The 21,584-nt window shown below is 37.3% G+C and overlaps 1 protein-coding gene across 2 annotated transcripts in view; it reads left to right on the plus strand.

Annotated features, from left to right (window-relative positions):
* The first annotated feature begins 4,791 nt into the window (after nucleotides 1-4,791).
* The window catches only part of TNKS (tankyrase), a 177,922-nt gene continuing 161,129 nt past the window's right edge, over nucleotides 4,792-21,584 (plus strand). Inside the window, exon 1 of one of the 2 annotated variants that reach the window (XM_036249519.1) lies at nucleotides 4,792-5,492. In XM_036249519.1, coding sequence (XP_036105412.1) covers nucleotides 4,820-5,492 — 673 coding nt within the window. In that variant the 5' untranslated portion in view covers nucleotides 4,792-4,819. Of the gene's footprint in view, nucleotides 5,493-11,717; nucleotides 11,828-21,584 lie in introns of those variants that run through there. The other variant, XM_036249522.1, reaches the window with a different exon arrangement.

A 21,584-nucleotide genomic window follows, 5' to 3' on the forward strand; every position in this document is an offset into this window, starting at 1 on the left:
AAGGGGCTGTAGTGCTGCAGCTGTCCACTGTCAGGGGTGCCTGCACATCGTGCAAACCATCTGTAAATCAGGCACAAGTTTTCTCTTCCTCAGCCAACTGACGTTGGGGAACTCCTCCTAGGCCATAACCATGTGCTGGGAGAGAACGCTGCAGTAGTAATAGGAGCCATGGACTCTTGGCTCCTCGTAGAAGGCTCAGTTCCTCATGTATTGTGTTTTCAGGGCCTGCTGAAGCCTGACCTCATATTTACTTGTTCTATTTGATATGGAGTGTGTAGTGCATACCCAGCTTTATGGCTTCATGGGTCCGACAACACACAGTTCATGATGGGCAGCTCATGTCACATGGTACCTTGGTGAGCCATGTGTAAGCATTCACTTTCTACCAAGACCCAATAGCATGTAAGTTTCTCAAGAGGAGAGTAATTATCCACGAAAGATGACAGGACTTGGCTCTAAAATCATAAGGGTCTGTGCTGTGACTCATTTATAGGGGCCTGCTGAGTCTCCAAAGAGCATCCCTATCTGCCATGACACTTTAAACGCCATCATATCTGCTGGATCATACATATGCCCAGGTGGCACAGCATCTTGGACTTGATGCAGAGCCTTCTGTTCTTCTGGACCCGATTCAAATTCAGCAACTTTTGGGTCACTCAGTAAACAGGCCGGAGTCACACACTCTTAATAGATCTGAGGATATGTCACCTCCCAAATCCCCCCAAAACCCATCAAGCATTTAAAAAATTATTATTGTAGAAGGGACCAGATGTAACAACTAATCCTTCACTTTAGAAGGGAGATCTTTACATGCACCAAGCACTGGGCACCTAGACATTTACTGAGGTGGAAGGGCCTTGAATTTTTGTCAGATTTATTTCCTACCCTCTGACATGCAAACGTTTCACTAAGCCTACAGTAGTTCTTAATTCTTGTGCACAAGGTCCAATCAGCATACTATCATCAATGTGATGGGCCAGTGCGATCTCTTATAAAAGAGAAAAGCAATCAGAATCTCTGTGGACTAGCCCTGGCCGGTTTGGCTCAGTGGTTAGAGCGTCAGCTTGCGGTCCAGAGAGACTTGTGTTCGGTTCCCACCAAGGGTGCATACCTCGGTTGCAGTTTGTCCCCGGCCCTAGTTGGGTCATGCAGGAGGCAGCCACTCCATGTGTCCCTTTCACGTTAATGTTTCTTTCTCTCTCTCTCTCTCTCCCTCCCACTCTATCTGAGCAAAAAATGGAAAAATGTCCTCGGATGAGGATAAAAAAAAAAGAATCTCTGTGGACTAAATTATCACATGATGGTAGGAAGTTGATATAGCCCTGAGATAGGACAATGTTAACACCATTACAGTTCCCATTCTGAATATGTCTCCCAGGTAACTTTTTAACGTCCTATATCAGAGGCCTTTCTCAGTCCTTAATAGTAACAACTGACACTTACATAGTATTTATCATGTCAGAAACTGTTCTAAACACCTGGCATATATTAATTCATTTAGGTCTCATAACAACTTTTCATATCCCCACCCTGCAGATGGGTTTATTGAGAGATTGAAAGAGTTCTCTTGGATTACTTAATGTTTAATTCTGAGCAACAACATCAAAAAAAGACAAGATATATAGGCAGTACCAAGAGAAACTGCACACAACATCAGTTAACTCAAATGGCTTTCACTCATTTATTTCTGTCAACAAGCCAAACAACTGCAAGAAAGCAAGAAGAGACAGTGGGTTGAAGGCACAAACTACATGTTCAGGTATTGACTAGTGCCTCTCACCGTATGGCTGCCTCCTATTCCCAGCCAGTAGGTCTGGTGGTCTCTGCTCGCAGAGGTGTTTGCTCCAATCTTCACCAGGGGTAAAAATTTCCCCATGGTCAGTATATGGTACTCCGCAACCTGCAGGCAGTTGTTGGGATCAACGTTCATGGCTTGGCAGACTTAATAGGTCTGAGATACTACCAGTGAACTTGGGTCTGGGGCAGATCAATGAGAAGTATATGGAAGAAATAACCATACCAAGTCTAATTGAAACATGAAGACTGTGCAAGTTTATGATTGTGTAACTTACAAAACATGTCCATACAATCCCCTTGGGAAAAAACAATAATCGAGACACAGTCCAGAAGGCGAGTTGAGTTGGTGGCTCTTTTGCATCAACAATGTGGCTTATGAGAGTGCTATGTGCTCACATTTTTAAACCACTTGGACATGATTTTTCGGAAAACATTTTTGAAAATGATAAGATACAATTATGATCCTCAACAACAATTCTTGAAGATATTAGGGACTGTATAGACTCTTACATTTTCAGAGGAGGAAACAAACCTGATCCTTTTTTAAGATTCCTGTTACATGTAAAATGGTGAACATTTATTCCCAGTCACTATCTTTTTCATCAAGGAAGTCGTGAGGAGATAGCTATCCATAGTGGCTGCGAGTTACTATTAACATTATGCCACATAAGAGAATGAAACTAACACTCAAGGAGTACTTATAAACTACCTAGGTCTTTTAATCCTTATGACATGCTATAATAAAATCAGGATTTTGGAATGACAGAGCTGAAGCATATCTACCAAGATTAGTCAAGTAGTAATCGTTAGAGATGTGATTCCAGCCCAGGTTCGTTTGACATCATGCTTTGCTTTCTTCACTAGGATATTGTGCACTCCTCACGGAATTGCTTTTAGCTGTAAAAGATTAGGTAACAATATCTGCCCTTTTGTGTTTAGAGCTCAACATTAGTCCATATAAAACCTTATAAATACTTAATGTTAAGTACTTTTACTACTTTGTACTGGAGGGGAAAAAAGCAATTTCCAATTGATTGAATGCATTTTCAGACAGTTTACCAGGAGAGTGGTTTCAGGCATTTCAACCTTTTTATCTCTATGCAGCAGAAATTTTCTTATTTATTTTACAATGATAAACAGACAGGATAGATACATTTTAAATTAGGGTGAACATTACTACTTCTGGTGATTTTTGAATAATTGGCCAACAGGGGATCAGATGAGATATTCCTTATGCCTCCCCAAGGTGAGTTATAAATATCTGAGGTATTATGTTGATTAACTCCCCACTCCTTAATGCTACCCTATGCTATGCATTAAGATCCAAAACCAGAAGAATGTGTGTTGTGGACAGATTTTGGTGGCACTGCCAGAGTTTCCTATCTGGCCACACATTGTCAATTTATGAACAATGGTACACATTTATGAAACAGGTGAGTAACATTAGAGTTATAATCTGTAAACCCATATTAGATGACAATAAATGTCATTCATAATACTATGTTCCTGACCTTGTTGTATGTAGATGGTAGTCCTAAATAAACTTACCTTTTTAGATGGAAATATTAACATCACACTTATTATATCAATAACATGTGAAACAACAATTTATCACCTGCTTTAAGAGTCTTCAGTGCTAAATTTCTACTTGATCCATGTAAATCTTGTTTATCCTTAAGACAGAATCTCCATCTGTGTCCATTCTATTGGAATAATGCTGTTTGTATAAACTTTCAAAATGCCTGGTTTTGAACAAGAGGCAGGAAATGGAGACCTCACTGAGATTATTCTATGCGAAGTGCATATCTTTTGATGGCAGAGAAAAGAATAGGTATAGGCAAAGAGAAAAGTAGTTGCTGAAGAATGGCCTCTGAAGATGAGTGACGGATAGCAGTGAGGTTTTTATCTCTGTATGGATGGGGGAGGAGAGGTAAAAGGAATAGAGAGGACAGATTAAGCCAAAAAAGAATTTAAAAAGAAAAGAACACATTCACAATTATTTTAGTAAGGCTTAAGGTGAGAAATAAAAGTACAGATATAACAGAAGTCATACCTTTAATAGTTAACATCTATTCAACTACTAATTTAATTTTGCAGAGGAACCGTAGATACTGAAGAGTTCAATGTGGCCGGGGCCCTGGCCAGTTTGGTTCATTGGTTAGAGCCCCGGACTTCAGACCAGAGTCATGAGTTCAGTTCCAGTCAAGGGCACATACCCTGGTTGCGGTTTGGTCCCGGCCCTGGTTGGGGTCATGCCGGACACAACCAACTGATGTGTCTCTCATATCCATGTTTCTCCCCGCCCCCCACCCCCATCTGAAAATAAACGGGAAAATATCCTCGGGTGAGGATTAAAAAATAATAAGTGGAGGGGGTTAGTGGGAGAATCGCAATACTTTCAACAATAAAGATACCTTTAAAAAGAGAGAAAGTACACAGAGTGAGAAAACTTACAGAGAAGGAACACAGAGACCAAGAGGATAACTGGGGAAGGGGAGGAGGAGAAGTCTGCATGAAAAAAAATACCAACGGGCTCATTAGAGTTATGCTTTATTAACCGGCACAAGCTTTGTACACGTTAGCTCATTGGGTCCCGCTAACATTCCCTTTTTCAGGCGAGGACACTTGCTAGATGAAAGACGACACCGAGTTACACCTCACTAGCAGGCTCTGGGCAAGAGAAGGAAGACTGAAGTGAACTTCGCTAGAGAACGGAGCAGGACAAGATAAGCAAACTGAAAGCGAGAAATGCAGAAAAGTTTCCCATTTAGGCAGAGGCTGGTTCCGGCTTTCAAATCGGCCCCGCCAGCCCGCCCAGGCGTCACAAAGCCCGCCCCTCAGCCACAAGGCACGCCCTCTTCCGTGGCCTTTCCCTGAGCTCCCAATACTGCCCTCCTTCTCTTTGACCCCTCCCACTTCTTCAAGCATCATTTCCTGTGCGCTGGATGCTAATTGGTCCAGCAGTCGGAAGTGAGGGCGGGCGGTGCCGTTGCCGCAGTGACAGTGCTGGGGGAGTCCGAAGATGGCGGCGTCGCGTCGCTCTCAGCATCATCACCACCATCATCAACAACAGCTCCAGCCCGCCCCAGGGGCTTCGGCGCCGCCGCCACCACCTCCCCCACCACTCAGCCCGGGCCTGGCCCCGGGGACCACCCCAGCCTCCCCCACGGCGGGTGGCCTGGCCCCCTTCGCCTCCCCGCGGCACGGCCTAGCGCTGCCGGAGGGGGATGGCAGTCGAGATCCGCCCGACAGGCCCCGATCCCCGGACCCGGTTGACAGTGCCAGCTGTTGCAATACCACCAGCACAATCTGTACTGTCGCCGCCGCTCCCGTGGTACCGGCGGTTTCTGCTTCATCTGCCGTCGGGGTCCCTCCCATCCCAGCCGCTGGTGGCAGTAACAATTCCCCGTCGTCCTCTTCTTCCCCGACTTCGTCCTCATCTTCCTCTCCATCCTCCCCTGGATCGAGCTTGGCGGAGAGCCCCGAGGCGGCCGGAGTTAGCACCGCAGCAACACTGGGGCCTGGGGCTGCGGGACCTGGGCCAGGGGTCCCAGCAGTGAGCGGGGCCTTACGGGAACTGTTGGAGGCCTGCCGCAATGGGGACGTGTCCCGGGTAAAGAGGCTGGTGGACGCGGCAAACGTGAACGCTAAGGACATGGCCGGCCGGAAATCTTCGCCCCTGCACTTCGCTGCAGGTCAGAAACTTTTGAATTGCTTTTTAAGGCCTTTGATGTTGGGGACGGGGGTCCAAGTAGGAAAAGAAAACAACTTACTATGATGGAACACAATGGGGCGTGGTTATGGTTCTTGAACACCTCACCGAAAGACTAGAGACAGAGGTTCCTTTCATCAGTGACTGGGTGACGGGGGCGTGGTAGGGGACCGTGGGAATCAATTCTCTTTAGTGTCTGCACAGTGATATTTGTACTCATTACCATTACCAAATCCCCTTAGTGGTAGTCTCTGGATATGGGTATACGTAAACTTTATCAGTTCCGACTGTGTAGGAATAAAGTTAGCTTTGGGCAGTTTTAGAGTAGTTGTGTCGTTTGGTAGTTTGTTTTGTTTTTTCAACAAGGGTATGTCCCATGAGGACAGTCGAGAACAAAAGAAGTTGAACGTAACTCAACAAGTGTTTAAGGATCCATCGTAGTCTTAGTAAGCCAGTGAAAGACAAAAATAAAGTTTGTGAAACTTTTCTCCTTTCTTAAGTTTACAGTCGAATTGGGTAGATGAAAATATCCCTATATGAAACAACTGGAGAAGAGTATTTGGATGCATTATATAATAATAGAAGAACTATAGGCTTTGAAGTTCTGGACACTGCTATTTGTTAGTTGTCTGACACCGTTTAAAGCTCATCTCAGTTGCCTCCGTTTTCTCATGGGCAAAAATTATATACTAAAGTAGTATTTAGTGAGAAGCATTTAGCACATAAGTTCTCCAAAAAAAGTTCTAATTCCTAAACCCTGATGTTTTAAAAGCACCTACTGCATTTTTATAAAATATAGAAATAGAAAACAAAAACAAAAACAAAGGACACTACTCATATAGCTACTATTAATGTATTTAAAATAAAGGTTATAGTGTTGTATATATCAGAAACATTGTATTAAATTGTACATGTTAATATATTCATTATACAATTTCTACAGGACAGAAATGTACAAAATTAAAAAGCACCACACACACAAACATCAACAATAACAAGCCAAAGACACCTTCTGTTAAGTTTCTTGCTATGTTTCTTATATATATCATGCCTTCAGTTTGTTCTCTTAATGATAAAACATTTGCTAAGAATTTACTATATGTATCATTTATTTTTACCACAACTTGAAAGATATTCTTATCCTTATTTTACAGATGACAAAAGTGAAACACATACTGTTTAGATAAATTCACACTGGAAGTAGTGGAATCTGGATTTGAACTCAAAACAGTTTGATGTTGTGAAATCAAGCTTAAACTGTGATAGCCTATACCTGGGTTAATGCCACTTTTAATTTTTGTGAGTGATTGTGATGGAGAGTTTCTACTTTCCTAGTTTTGGGGGAAGGAAATAATTCAGGACATATAGTTCAAGAGTGGATTCACACATTTTTTTATTGTAACCTATAGTTAGAAACATATTTTACACTGTCATGCACACAAGCTGAATCAAAAGTTTCAGGAGACAATACTTTCCCCTACCTACTACATGTATTTTATTCTGATATTTTATATTCTATTCCATTTCATTATTTACAAATGCTGTTTGTGACTCATTAGTGGTCCATGATCAACAATATGAGAAACACAGGAAATCATTACTAGATTACTGAATCCATTCTTGACAAGTAGATACTACTACTGGGAATGTAGTAAGTTGAATCGTAAATAGGCTTCCATCTAACTAGATATTTGCTCAAGGATATTGCTTATTTTAGCTGAAATAGCATTTTTTTTTTTGGTTAGGCCAAATGAAAGGTCGACAACAGGTGTTATAAATTAACCCAGGTTGTTTACTTTTACATACTTTATTCTCAATTTGACTACTTTAACATTGTTTCACAAATCTTGTCACTCCTTAGCATACAGCATTATATTATCATTACAGATGATACTTAATATTTGTGTAATAATGAGTTTATTTAGGGTTAGCTACACATAAAGTAGAGCATATCTTGCAGATCACTTCTGTTTGCCGCAATAGTTACTTCTATTGTTTTAGAATTTTATGTTTCAGAATTTTATGTATACTCAGATGAGCTAGAAGACAAGCTAGAGTCCTGCAATTATGTTGTAGTTATGAGAACTTGACCTTGAACTGGTTTTTATAGAAAAAAGTTCTTTAGTTCAGTTGTGGAAAACAGACAAAACAAAAACAGTAAAACTCTCCATAAACATAACACCCTGTAGTCAGTTTACCATACTTCATGTTTGTGTATGTAGTATTAAAGCTTTGTTAAAGCTAGTTTCTCCATCATGTATAGGCTGAGTAGTTAAAAGTAATTCTCAGTTGACTATTAGTTGGTTGGAATGCTAGTAATTGAATTGTCCTGGAATAGCTGTTTAAAGGTAGGAGATTGGTACAGTCTCTTGGATGGAAAAGTTTAAAAGTTGTAGTTTATTTTTCCACAAATATTTTATTACTTATCACAGGAATACTGACACAGTTTTGAAATGGCAAAGCTAGATAAGAACAATAATAACAAAACCCCACAAAGTGTGTAACCCAAAGTGATAGGAAAAGTACATTATACTGTCTATTGGAGCAAATAACTGGAACTTTTTTCCTGGTTTTAGAACATAAACAAGTCTTTCCAGATGAAGAGATTTTTAAGCAGGGATTTTAAAAATGTGTCCAAGCTAGCTAGCCAAATAAAGATGGGAAGGAAGAATGTTAATCAGTGCTTTTAAAATGAGTTTACAGTTCTAAGAATGAAATGAAAGCATTTTTAAAGATCTCAGAAATCATATGAAGCCATATTTAAACCCTTATGACTTTTTAAAAATGTTACTGTAAGAGTAACCACAATTCTTTCCAAGTAGCACGATTAAGAATACTTTCTGTTCCATTTTGGACTGTGATAATTATTTGTTTAAAATACGGCTTAGAGACATTGTTAATAATGGAATCACCCTATCCACAATTAGAAACATAATCTTCACTTTCCATTGTTGATACAGTTCTCAAAATACTATTTCTAATACCTTAAGATGGCTATCTCAAAAATGACCCAGGCTTATATTGTTGACTAGAGTTGCTGTAAGACTTTGTCTTCTACAGATGAGATTCCTGACCCTAGTTTTCTGTTGTTCAAAAAACAGCAGTCAAAACTTGATAAATAATCATGTAGTATCAATTTCACTGCTTACGGTAAAACTTGAGCTCATTAGTTTTAGTCTTTTCTAATAAAAGAATTTAAAAGTATAAATTTCCATTCGACCAGTGTGGCTCAGTGGTTGAGCATCAACCCATGCACCAAGAGGTCGCCAGTTTGACTCACAATCAGGGCACATGCCCAGGTTGTGAGCCCGATCCCCATTGGGGAGCATGTATGAGGTGGACAATCAGTGTTTCTTTCTCTCCCTCTCCTTCCACTCTCTCTAAAATCAATAAAGGAAAGAAAAATTAGTTTTTAAAGTATAAATTTCCACCCGGCCAGTGTGGCTCAGTGGTTGGGCCCGATCTCCAGTGGGGGGCATGCAAGAGGCGGCCAGTCGATGTTCTCTCTCATCGATGTTTCTATCTCTACCTCTTCCTTCCTCTCTTTCTAAAAATTAATAAAGAAAAATGTATTAATTTCCCTCTAATCACTGCATAAGCTGTATTCCTCCAATTTTAAGGTGGTGTATTTTCATTATCATTTAGTTTGATATTTTTCTAATTTCCTTTGTGATTTCTTCCTTGACCTATGGATTATTTAGTAATGTGGTGTTTAATTTCTAAATTTTTGGAGTATCTTAGATATCTTATTGTTGATTACTAATTTAATTTTATTGTGATCAGAGGCATACACTGTATGATTTCAGTCCTTTTAAATTTACTGAGACTTTTGTTTTCTGGCCCAGCATTCGCTCCATTTTGGTGAGTGCTTTAGAAAAGAATATGTATTCTTCAGTTATTGGTTATAATATCAATTAAATCAAGGCAGCTGATACTATTGGCCAGATCACATATCTTTTTTATATCTTATATTTCATATTTTATATTTTTGTGTATATATTTTTTATCTCATATTCATTTACTTTCAAAATGTCCGTGTGCTCATATTTAAAGTATGTTTGTTATAGACAGTATATATTTGGATGTTGCTTTTTTAGCTTTTCTGATCATCTGTCTCTTCATCTAACCCTTTAACTTATATTGAAACCACAGATTCTGGGTTTTTATTACTCCTTACCTGAGGAAATACTGATTTTGAGAGAGAGGAAAGGAGATGGAGGGGGAGAGAGAGAGAGAAACATTGATGTGAGAGAGAGACATTGATCGGTTGAGCACCCCAATGGGGGATGGAACCCACAACCTGGGTATGTGCTGTGAACTGGAATCAAACTATCACTTGTTCTTTAGAGTTCACTCAGGATGATGTCCTGGGAATAATATCCCCTGAAAATTTTTAAATATGAGTAACAAGTTGCCTTATTCTTGGAAGTCATTTTGGCTGAATGTAAAGCCTTCAGTTCTCATATTCTTTCCTGAGTATTTAAAAAGTTATTCTGGCCCTGGCCTGTTTGACTCAGCGGTTAGAACGTCCACCTGCGGTCCTGAGAGACCTGGGTTCGGTTCCCGCTAAGGGCACGTACCTCGGTTGCAGTTTGTCCCTGGCCCTGGTCGGTCGTGCGGGTGGCAGCCACTCGATGTGTCCCTTTCACATCGATGTTTCTCTCTCTCTCTCTCTGTTCCTCTCTCTCCCTCCCACTCTACCTGAACAAAAAATGGAAAAATGTCCTCGGGTGAGGATAAAAAAAAAAAGTTATTCTGTTTTCTTTTAGTAAAAACTGTTAATGTTAAAAGTCTGATGGTAATCTGATTTTATTTCCCTTGGTCTTTCTTCCTGGTTGTCCAAAGGATTCTTCTTCCTCTTTCATTAAATCCATGTATTGCATATAGAGTATAGACTATATATTATAGTCTAAATTGATTTTCTATTTTTCAATTTTCTATTGATATATGTACCATTTTATTTACATAGTTTCAGATCTTTTATTTAGAAAAGTTTTCTTGAATTATAGATTCTAGTATTCATTCTTTTTCCTTGATTTTATGTATATTGGAAGTTTGCAGCTCTTCAAATTTGTCACTTGCTCTTTTTTTGTGGTAAAATATACATCACATAAAATTTACAATTTTAACCATTTTTAAGTGTGCACTTCAGTGGCATTAACATTCAGTGTTGTACAACCATCACTATTGTCCATTCCCAAAACTTTTCATCATCCTAAATAGAAGCCCTGTATCCATTTAAATAACTGCCCATTCTCACCTACCACAGCCACTGATAACTGTCATTTACTCTTGAGTCCTTTAAAAATGATATATCTTCATTTATTTTTGCTTTTCAAAACATTTCTCCTTTTACCTTGTATTTCTCTTATTGTAGGAGTTGGAAAACATTTTCTGTAAATGGCCAGACAGTAGATATTTCAGGCTTTGTGTCCTATATGGCATCTGTTTAAGATACTCAGCTGGGCTTTTGTATTATGAAGGTATCCATTGGTTGTGTTTCAACAAAACTTTATTTGTAAAAATAGGTGACGACCAGATTTGATGCATGGGTAATAGTTTGCTAATCACTGTTATAATGCATTACCTGTGGTATTTTTTTTCATTGTTGTTTTCTTTCTTTAGTCTTTACTTAATTTGGAATTATTCCCTGAGTTCTGCCATCTTATTTCTAGTTCAGATGTATGCTATTTTCATAATTTGTATCATTTTTCATACTGTCTTTTACCCAGTGTTGAAATAGTAAATCGTAATTTTGTGTGTTGTGAGCATTTTTTTATGGTATATATTGTCTATAGGGGTCCAGTTCTGCTCACATTCTTCTATAAGAACTTTGCATGGGATTTGACCTCAGTCTTTTCCATTGCTCATTTTTATAGAAATTAATTGCTAAATAATTGCAAAGATAAAAATAGAGATCTGAGATGTTGAGGGTAACTCTCCTTGTCTTTTCTTCTAATGTTGGACATATGTGTCTCTGACCTAGACTCCATGTCTCTCAGTAAGGTTTGCAAGATAATCTCTTATAGTAGTAGCATTTACTTTATGAAACATCACCATTTTATATCTCACTTTATATAGCCTCTGTGCCACTTCCTTCGGGCACCTTAATCAGAAACATTCTGCTAAGGACAATTTGTAGATGAGATGATTGCCTCACAGCCTTTAAAATAGAACATTTTTTTGGACAAGTTTAGTCTGGTCACCCGCTGCCTTTTCTCTCCTTCCTTTCTTTCAGACCTGAGGTGATTCTTTGACCATTTAAAGGCCAAAGAACTACATCTGGGGGATAGAAGCCATATCCTAGAAGGCGAAACTGTGAGCATAGATATGTTAAAAAATGGAACTTTAAGCTTAGAGTGCAGGAGAAGAAAGTAATTGAAGAATGTAAATGATGTTAAGAAAATGTATTTCACTGTAGTGTTAGATTTTGGAAAGGAGTAAACTTCTTTATGAGTCTTGGGATGAAATGCCAGTGAAAACACTAGAGTGGCTTATTTTTAAATGTATTTAATAAGCCTGCTTTTGTTTCATGGACAAATAAATCTTTTGTGTAGTTGATTATAAAATATGTGGTAGATACAATTGAAGAGACGAGTGTCTCTTAAATTCTACTTTTCCCCTGTGTCAGGGTCCTTGAAGTTACTTTGGTCTGTGTTTGTTCTGACAGAAACTCTCAGGAAGGTAGGATATAGCTCTGGGGGACCTAATGCCTTGTATCATCAATGTGGATTTATAACAAGAATTCAGTAGGCTGGGTTTGGGGGATTTCTACTAGTCTAGGTGTTCGGGCTGACTTTGAGAGTCATTTTCTAAAAATCATTTGATTTCAAGTAATTTTGATGCAAGTTGCGAGTGTTTTGTTTTTGTGTGCCTATTGGGATTTCCTTTTAAGGCTCATCAGCTCTCCAAGATTGCTTTCCCTAACTGAGTTACTGGGTTCTTTGTCAAGTGGAAACTTGTTTCGCCTGTTTGTTCAGGTATCTATGTGTAAAATCAGCAGTGTGAGCTTGAACCTTTTTTTTTTTTTTTGAGGCTGATTTTCTCAAAAAAATTTTTTCTGTGTCCACTCCCTATTCAACTTAGACTAGTGATTGTTTTTTTTTTTTGTTGTTTGTTTGTTTTTAATGTAGAAAAAGGGTAAATAGAGTAAGGTAAAGTTTCCTCTCCTTCTTGCCTTTTTGGTGTAACACACACTAAACTAATGGTCAGTGGCAGCTGTTGGTTTGTTTGGACTTGCATTGCCCCCCTCCCACCCCATAGATTTTTTAAAGAAAGTGAAAAGACATTTGGAAGTTAGCAGATGATTTGTATTGTATTTACTGACTGACCAAAAATCCTTAAAGCTGAAGTCCCCTGTATCATTAAGTGTAGTTTTAAAATAACCTCGCCCACCTAATGCCCAGGTATAATGCTTTTGAAAACCTAAGGTGTGTACGTGTATAACTAGACACTAAAAATGAACAGATGCCTTCATTCTGATATATTCACTAACCATGAAAACCAGTTTGACATTCTCACCCATCGTCTTAATAAGATGTGCAGTTCCCCATTTCCTAAGCTCAGGTTGTTCTCGTTTCGACTATGGAAATCTGTTCTTTTAGAAAGAAATGACATGGGATTATAGTTAATGAGCACATTTAGCTCTTTTTTTCTAATGTCTTGAGAAGCGATGCCAATTTATGCTTTTCGTCATTGCACGAAAATATTCTCATTTGGGGGGAAAAACCTTTGGACTGATTAAAAAACTTATAGCAAACTATCAAAAACTTGGCACCCCCCCCCCCCCATATCCACAAAGATTTAACTGTAGGGAAGTGTAACTGTTGCTCTATTAGAATTTTATGAAAGTCGATAAAATTGAGGTAAGTGATAAGATTCACTATTTAATTCAGTGAATTGTTCATAGTAAGTGCTCTATAAATATTTGAGTAAGTGGAACTTTGTAGTACCTCAGATTTCCGATCTTCTGACTTTCTGAAATACATAAATAATCTTATATATTGGTCCAGCATTTCTCATTAAACTGCTCTGTTGGCATGTATATGAGAGAACTGAGTTTTGATAGAGTTACTAAATAAGAGTATAAAAACTGAAAAACATAGCAACGACTGCCTTGTAGTGATTTCTGCATTTTCCCTATGTAATTTTATTTAATCTGAACAGCAACCATATGAGGTAGATTTTAACTTTATTTAACTCTATTTTAAGGATGGAGAAACTGAGACTCAGAGATTAATGTCCTGTCCAATATCACAGAGTTATTAAGTAATAGAGCCAGATTTAAACCCATATCTGGCTGTCCTAAAATCATTTGGCCCATGCTGTTATCAGTGCAGTTAGTTAGTTATTAGTATTGATAAAGGAAAGAAAGCAAATCGAAATCAGACATTGTAAGCATGGTCATCTGGGAAGCTTCACCAGGAAGCTACAGCTTCACACAGCATTGTACCTCTAAGGGGATTAGCACCTCTCCCTTACCCCCATCCAGTACTGGATTATTGGGGGTAGAAGAGGGAGATAGGAACTTGTGCAGTAGAAGTCGGGGAATTGCAGGGGAGGTGCTTGCCTGTCAGTCTAGCCTGGAGAACAGTGGATTGGCTAGGGGGTAGACCCCATTAGAAGTGAGCCAAATCTTGGGGATTTCATTGGTTTGAAGAAAGTCCTGGTTAAAATTCCCAGACAAAGAGTTCCCTCTTTCTTGTTCTTGCTCTCTCTTGCTTCGTGTCCCACACTCGCCCTTTCGTTTGCTTGTTCTCTCTCCATAGCCATGTGGCCTTAAGCAGCCACGTGGCCCATCGCCATGTGGACCCCACATACAATGGACTGTAGCTGGGAACATAAGCTAAGCTAACCAGATTCTGGACTAGACTGTATCTTAATATGGAAGAGAAATTCTGGGTAGTGATCTTAATTCTAGCCCTGCTGAAGACACGGTTGGACTTCTTTCATGGCAAGATGGATAGAAACCTTGGAGAGGAAACCCCTTCATTTTACATCATCAATAAAGCTTTCCATGAAACCCCATCTGCCTGTAGGTGCCTCAGGAAATTCTTTACCTCACGGCACCCCAAGAACTCCACTTCCATCGATTACAGTGCTACTTAAACAGAAAGCAATAGCAATGAGACATAATTTTTTGAATCATTTTATAATTTTATAGTTATTGCTTTCTCAAATTTATTTTCTGAAAATAAAAGTAATTGTACAAATTTTGATAATTACAGTAAAAAGTAGCCCATTATCTCACTACCCCTAGACAGGCAGGTCATAATCTTTTTGACATATTTCCCATCTCTTTTCCTGGGCATTTAAGACAAAGCAAAACTGCATATAGATGTTTTCTTAAACATCATTGCTAGCATTTGATTGACCATGGTTTTTTCAGTAAGTAAAGTATTGGAACATTTGCAATTATTCGAATGTTGGGCTCTGATCTTTTCTTGATCATTTGCTTCATAACCATAAAGTGTGATTGGAAGTAATCTATCTTTGAGAACCTCATAATTTAATGAAGAGAGTATTTTAGCAACACCTTCTTTAAAAGACTACTTAAAATAGTTATAAAATTGTGAAGATAAATGTATTTTGATTCATGGAAGCAGTGAAGAAAAAAGAATTTTGAGTAGTAAGTACAACATATGGGAGTCACAATAATTTGAAAGTACTTAATTACCTGTGAACTAACCCTTTAAAATGGTTAAGATGGTATATTTTATGTTATAAGTATTAAAAAAATTTTTTTTTGAATGAGGGAGATCTGTCATTATATGCATTTTCTATTGTCCTAGAAAGAACTCAGTTCTTAATATCACCAACATGAAATATAGGAAATAGCTTATTCAGTGAATCTTAGTGATATGTTGAGTGTACCCTTTCCTCTATTCTGTTAATTCACATTTCTGAGAGTAAATGTGATACTTCATTGGCAGTATAAAACTAAGTATTAGTGGAGTGTTTATAGACATGTAAAGGAATTTATACAACTTGTTTAATTAATAGTCACTAAGACAGTTCTATAGTCTGTTTCTCAGGAATATGGCATGAGCCCTAAGGTTTTATAGTTCATTAACAACTTAATAAATATAAGTACTATTATAAGGACCAACATGATGAGAATTATTTCCTGCCCCTGAGGAAGTTTATTGTTAAAATGCTATAGTTCTTGAATTTGTTCATCTCAGGACTCTTTTATTACAATCTTAAAAATAATTTATTGAGCTTTAGTTTATGTGGATTATGTCTATGTCTATGAGATTTATCCTATTAGGAATTAAAACTGAGAAGTTAAAAAATAACTAATAAATTCTGTGATGGTTCTTGGTGCCAATTTAACACTCAACAGGAGTCCCCAGTTTGGATTGGGGTGAAGAAGGAAACTTTATTCAGTGCAAACAGCTCAGCTGTGATAAGCACAGCTCTGTGAACAGCTCAGTAGTGTTACAGCTCAATTAAGAGACAGTACAGCTGTGGAACAGCATGGCTGCAAGGCATCCTTCTAGGCAGGCCCCTCTGGCCAGACAGCTCTGCTCTGCTCTGTTTTACCTGCTTTGGTCAACTTTGCTCTGCCCTATGCCAGTCTGCTCCATTCTGGTCCATCATGACATCTTTAGTGCTTCTGTTTCAACCTTTGATTTTTCAGCTATAGCCAGGGAAACAGTCTTTGGTGGAAAAGGGAAAGTGTGCTCTCTGAGCCAGAGAGGAGCTAACTTATATAGGCAGAAGTCCCCATTCCTGGTTCCTGATTGGAATGAGGACTCCAAATCCTTGCAATATGATTAGTCCAAAAGACACTGATCCTGATTGGTCAGATTGGAGCTGCTCTGATTGTTTGGTAAAGAAGCTAATGGGGATATAGTTGTGCAACTCTGATTGGATGGGGAAAGTCTTAGTCCTATTGGTTGAAATACAATTCCAGGAACTCCTTTATAAGGGCTCACTCAACTGGCAGGGGTATAGTGTAGGCAGGCAGTTCAGTACAGGCTTCTCCCTGAAGTGTGGCTTGTGTGAGAGGCCCCTGTTTCAGAACTGGCTGTTAGGCTCTGCTTTTTTTTTTTTTTTTGAGCCGAGTTAGCTACCAGGAACCCTTCTTAGTATATATCTTCTTTCTCAGAATCCACATGTGTTAGATATTAATTTCATTTTTAATGAAAAGTAACTATTTTCTAAAACAAAGATTAAAGAGAAGCGTTATTTTACACTTTGTAAGTCACTTTAATGTTTGACTTAATAGAAGAATGGTGAATTTTCATTGCTTCTTCATGTCATTTGTTGCACTTTATTATCTGGATTGAAGTATATGAATAGAATTCTGCTTTAAATCCTGAATAACTATGTAGTTGGAAAGGGAAGAAATATCTTTTAATAGCATTTTCAGATAATCTTAGGTTTGTTTTCTTTGATACTATACCCAAAATTGATAACTAGCAGTTTCCTAAAGGTTAGTTGCAATATGGGATCTTAAGCCATATCAATAAATTTTTCATACTCTGTTATGCTAAGATGCATTGTTCTATCTTGCACAGATGGGCCTTACACCTGTATGTGTTTTGGTCATTTGAAAAATATTAGTTCACTGAGCTCTGCATATCTTCAAATGTTGACACATTCCACTTTCTATAATAAACACATTTGTTAATATCATCACCAGTCTTTTATTATAAATGCATTTAAGTATTGGGAAACTATGGCAGAAGCCAGTTTCACAAAATTCTCATTTTTATTTGAAAGCTCAAATTTTATCATTGGGAACAAATACTATGTACTGTTTTCCTCGAAGAGGAAATTTCTTGAGAAAATTTCTGCCAAATGCACAGATGAAGTGAACTCAAACAAGTGCATATGTTTTGTTCCTCAAGACAACCATATTTGGTGCGTAGTAGAAGTGCTTAGTGTGTTTTTCTCATTTTGTCACAAGAATATTAAAGAGAGATGTACTCAAGGGTTGGAATTTAATAACAATAATATTTACATTTTCATGAAGGATATTCTTAAGTGAAACTTGGAGGGATAGAGGCATTTATTTATTTCTTTTAAACTGTGAGGGCCTGGTGGTGAAGAATACAATGACTAGTACTCTAGTTTGGTCTCACTGTCTTGGTTCATGCCAAGGTGTCAGCAGTTTTATTTACCATTACTTTTGTATTATCAAGAACACCATACATACATTTTCCAAATGACCAACACATGATATAAAATCAAGCATTGTCCTGATAGTGAAAAAGGCAAAATCATCTTAGTGTTATTTTGTAAGTATTTTTGACCTCTTAGATCCCCAATAGGATCTCAGGGACTACCAGAGGTCCACAGACCACACTTTGAAAGCTGCTGAGCTAATACAAGTGGTTCTTAATCTTGTTAATACTCGAGAATCTATAAAAGGTGTAGACATTCTCCCCAGAAAGATACACTTAAACACCAAATTTTATATGTAATTTTCAGAGGAGTACAAACTTTTAGAAGCACTAAAGCTATGGCTCTCAAACTTTGCATCAGTCACCTGGAAGGCTTGTTCAAGTAGGTTGCTAGGCCATGCTCCCAAAATTTCTCGTTCAGCTGGTCTGGAGTAGAGTCTAGGAATTCTCATTTTAACACGTCTCATTTTTACTTATTTTAAACTCCTCTGGTGATGGTTGAGAATCATTGCTTTAGGACATATGGGACCCAGGTTAAAACTCCCAAGTCTAGTGAGATTAATAACATCTAATATTTGTACAACTTTTTATGATTTAGAAAGTATTTTGACCATTATTAGTTACTACTAATCAGCCTTTAAGGTAGTTATTATCTGAGAGGAAAAACTGGCTTGATATTCATGAAGTTGTAGAGTTACAGGAACTCTGGGCTTTGAGTCTATGAAGTGAACTAAAATTGCTGAAAGTTTTAAAACGGTGCTATATATACTCTCCTAGAGTTTTTTCATGTAGATATGTGTAACTAAACTTGCTTTACTAAAAGGTTTTACTAATATGTATTCCTACACACCATTGATACCAGCCATTATCATATTTTCTTTTTTTGAAATATACACACAGAAGCATGCACAAATCATAAATGTGTAATGTGATAAATGTACAAAGTGAATACACTTATGTAACTAGTGGCCAGATCAAAATAGAATAGAATAGAATAGAATAGAATAGAATAGAATAGAATAGAATAGAATAGAATAGGAGTACAATAAGTTGAACATATTTAAAGTGTATACGTTTTGACATATGTATGCGTTCATGATATCATCACAACAATGAAGATAGTGAATACAGCTCTCACCCTCAAAAAAAAAGAATCGGATGGTTATCAGTGATCCAGAAGCCCGTCTTATGTCTTTTGAGTCACTGTATCTCTACTACTCATACATTAGTTTTGTCTGTTTTGAACGTGATACAAATGGTATTGTATGGTTATATACTATTTTGTGTGAAATTAATCTATCTGTACAGTTGTAGTTTGTTCATTTTCATTGTTATATAAAATTTCATTGTGTGAATATCGACTTGTTATCCATTCTGTTGTCAGTGAACATTTGAGTAGTTTCCATATAAACATGAATAGGCTATTCTGAGTAGTGTTCCTGTGAGCATTTTTGTACATGTCTCCAAATGTCATTATTTAAAACATAGTTCTTAGCTTTTTGATTTTATTCATTTATTTATTTATTTAATCCTCACCCAAGGACATTTTTGCATTAATCTTCAGATAGAGTGGGACGGAGAGAGAGGGAGAGGGAGAGAGAGAGAGATATTGACGTGAGAGACACACATTGACTGGTTGCCACCCGCACAATCCCAACCAGGGTGGGGATAAACTGTGACCGAGGTACGTGCCCTTAGTGGGAACTGAACCTGGTACTCTGGTCTGCGGGTCGACACTCTAATCGCTGAGCCAAACCAGCCAGGGTTAGCTTTTTTATTTTAAAATAACCAGTATTCATGTTTTAATATTTTACTTTTTAAAATAATTGGTATTTTTTTAATTTGTGAATTCTTTTTTCTCTACTTTTTTCTTTTGTCTTTTGATGTTATTCTTCTCTATTATAAATGTTTTTTCTGGTTCATTTTTAAAAAATATTTCTATACACTTTCCAAATTTGTTGCCTTTAAAATTTTTGTTTTATTTTATGCCTAGAATTTATTTTCATCCTGAGGTCTTGCAGATCTACCTAAAAATTTTATAGTATCATTTTCACAATTTACACCTTAAATATTGCTATATACTGAAAAGAAAGGATTAAAAAAAATTTTTTTTCCCTCCTAATAAGGTAGCCAGCCTCCTTAAACCCTTTATTCAATAATTATATAACCATTAAAATAAAAATGAAGATGTATTCATTTTATTATAGCTGAAAGCAAAAGTATTTATCAGGAGATATTTTGCTTGTTTTCCCTTTGACATCTAGTTACTGTTACTAATTCATTGTGCTGTTTAACTGGACCCTCTCTGCTAACAGTGAAAGTAACTTCTGCAGTAAGTTCTATGTTGAAAGAAACTTGCAGGGGTGGGGAACTTTTTTTTGCTAAGGGCCATTTGGATATTTAGAACACCATTTGTGGGCCATACAAAATTATCAACTTAAAAATTAGCCTGCCAGATTTGGTCAGACTGCTTTGGTGAAGCGTGTGATATTAGCTGGTAATTGAATTTGTGGGCCTTATATGGCCCATGGGCTGGAGGTTCCCCTACCCCTGGCAGTAGGACTGAAAACTGTCAGTGGAATTTTAAGAGTCATTTTAACTTTCTTCCCTTCTAATTTCCAAGATTGATGTATATACAGATATTTTTCTACATTTTGCAGTTTTTTTTACTGGTATCTAAGTTCACACAGCAGAAATTTTTATTATGCCGTGTTGGTAGGGAACAGTCATAGCTTTCCCACTGACAGATATAATTTAAAGGAATTTTAGTTATAATACATTGGTTTTGAGGGCGATCCTATTTCTCATCATGATTTTTGTGGCAGGAAGTTAGTAGATTCCCTCTTGTTGCCTCTTTCTGCATCTTTATTACTGTTTCTCTGAACCATTCTGAAGTTCTTTTAGGTACTTGAATATATATTTCTTACCTCTTGACATTGGGATATACTATACCTTGTTCTCCTTGAAATGTTTATCCCTATTGTTTTGTTTTGTTAACTGCTTATTCTTCAGTTCTTAGCTCAAAGTAACACTTTATTAGGGAAGCTTTCCTGTCTCAGGTTCAGTTCAGTTTGTATTGCTGTATACTCTCTACTCTTTGTAGCCCATATGTTGTATAATTATTTGTTAGAATGTTTATTGTTCTTTGTTCCTTGAAACAGCAGATTTTTACTGAAATTTATGATACATAGATGCACACACACACTACTGAATTCCTTTTGTATCATGCTGAAGTGTTCTTATGAGAGGACTTTCAACTAGGATATTTTTGTGTTTAGCTTTGAGATTTTACATATCTGAGATTATTTTAATTTTACGCTTCCATGTAAATAAAAGCTAGCTAGATATGCAATTCAGCATCCAAATGCTTTTTCTTAAAATTGAGAAGGTTGACTTGAGGCTGAAAGAAAAGATTCCTGTTTTTTTACTGTGTTTTCTTTCTGAACAATTTAGAAATTTCATAGCCTTTACTATTGTTAGGCTTTACTATAATGGATCTGTTTATTTTGTTTGGTACTTCATGAACTCTTATTAATGTAAAATTTTACAGTTTTTTTAGTTATGAGAAGTCCTGTTATTTCTGGGGTTCTTCTCTATCTCTCCTTTTTCTTTTCATTCTTTCCTTGTGCTTATCCCTTTCGATTAATTTTTTGGGAGAGTTCTTTAACTTGATTTTCTCAGGGATTTATTTTTTGTTCCCATTACTATTGAATCAGTTTATTGTATTGTTTTTTTTTATTTGCCCTATTACATTTTCACAATATTTCCAGTTGGTTTTATTTGATAGATTTTTGTTCTCATGTCATGTTTTCAATATTCTCCACCTTTTTTTTTTAAATCTCTCTAGCACCATTTAATTTGCCAATTTTAAATGTCTTTTTTTTTTTTTTTTTTGGTCTATTAACTCTGCTTTCATTTTGTTGTTCTGTCATGGTGCTTGC

The sequence above is a fragment of the Molossus molossus genome, unplaced genomic scaffold (assembly GCF_014108415.1).
Source record: "Molossus molossus isolate mMolMol1 unplaced genomic scaffold, mMolMol1.p scaffold_m16_p_9, whole genome shotgun sequence".
NCBI lineage: Eukaryota > Metazoa > Chordata > Mammalia > Chiroptera > Molossidae > Molossus > Molossus molossus.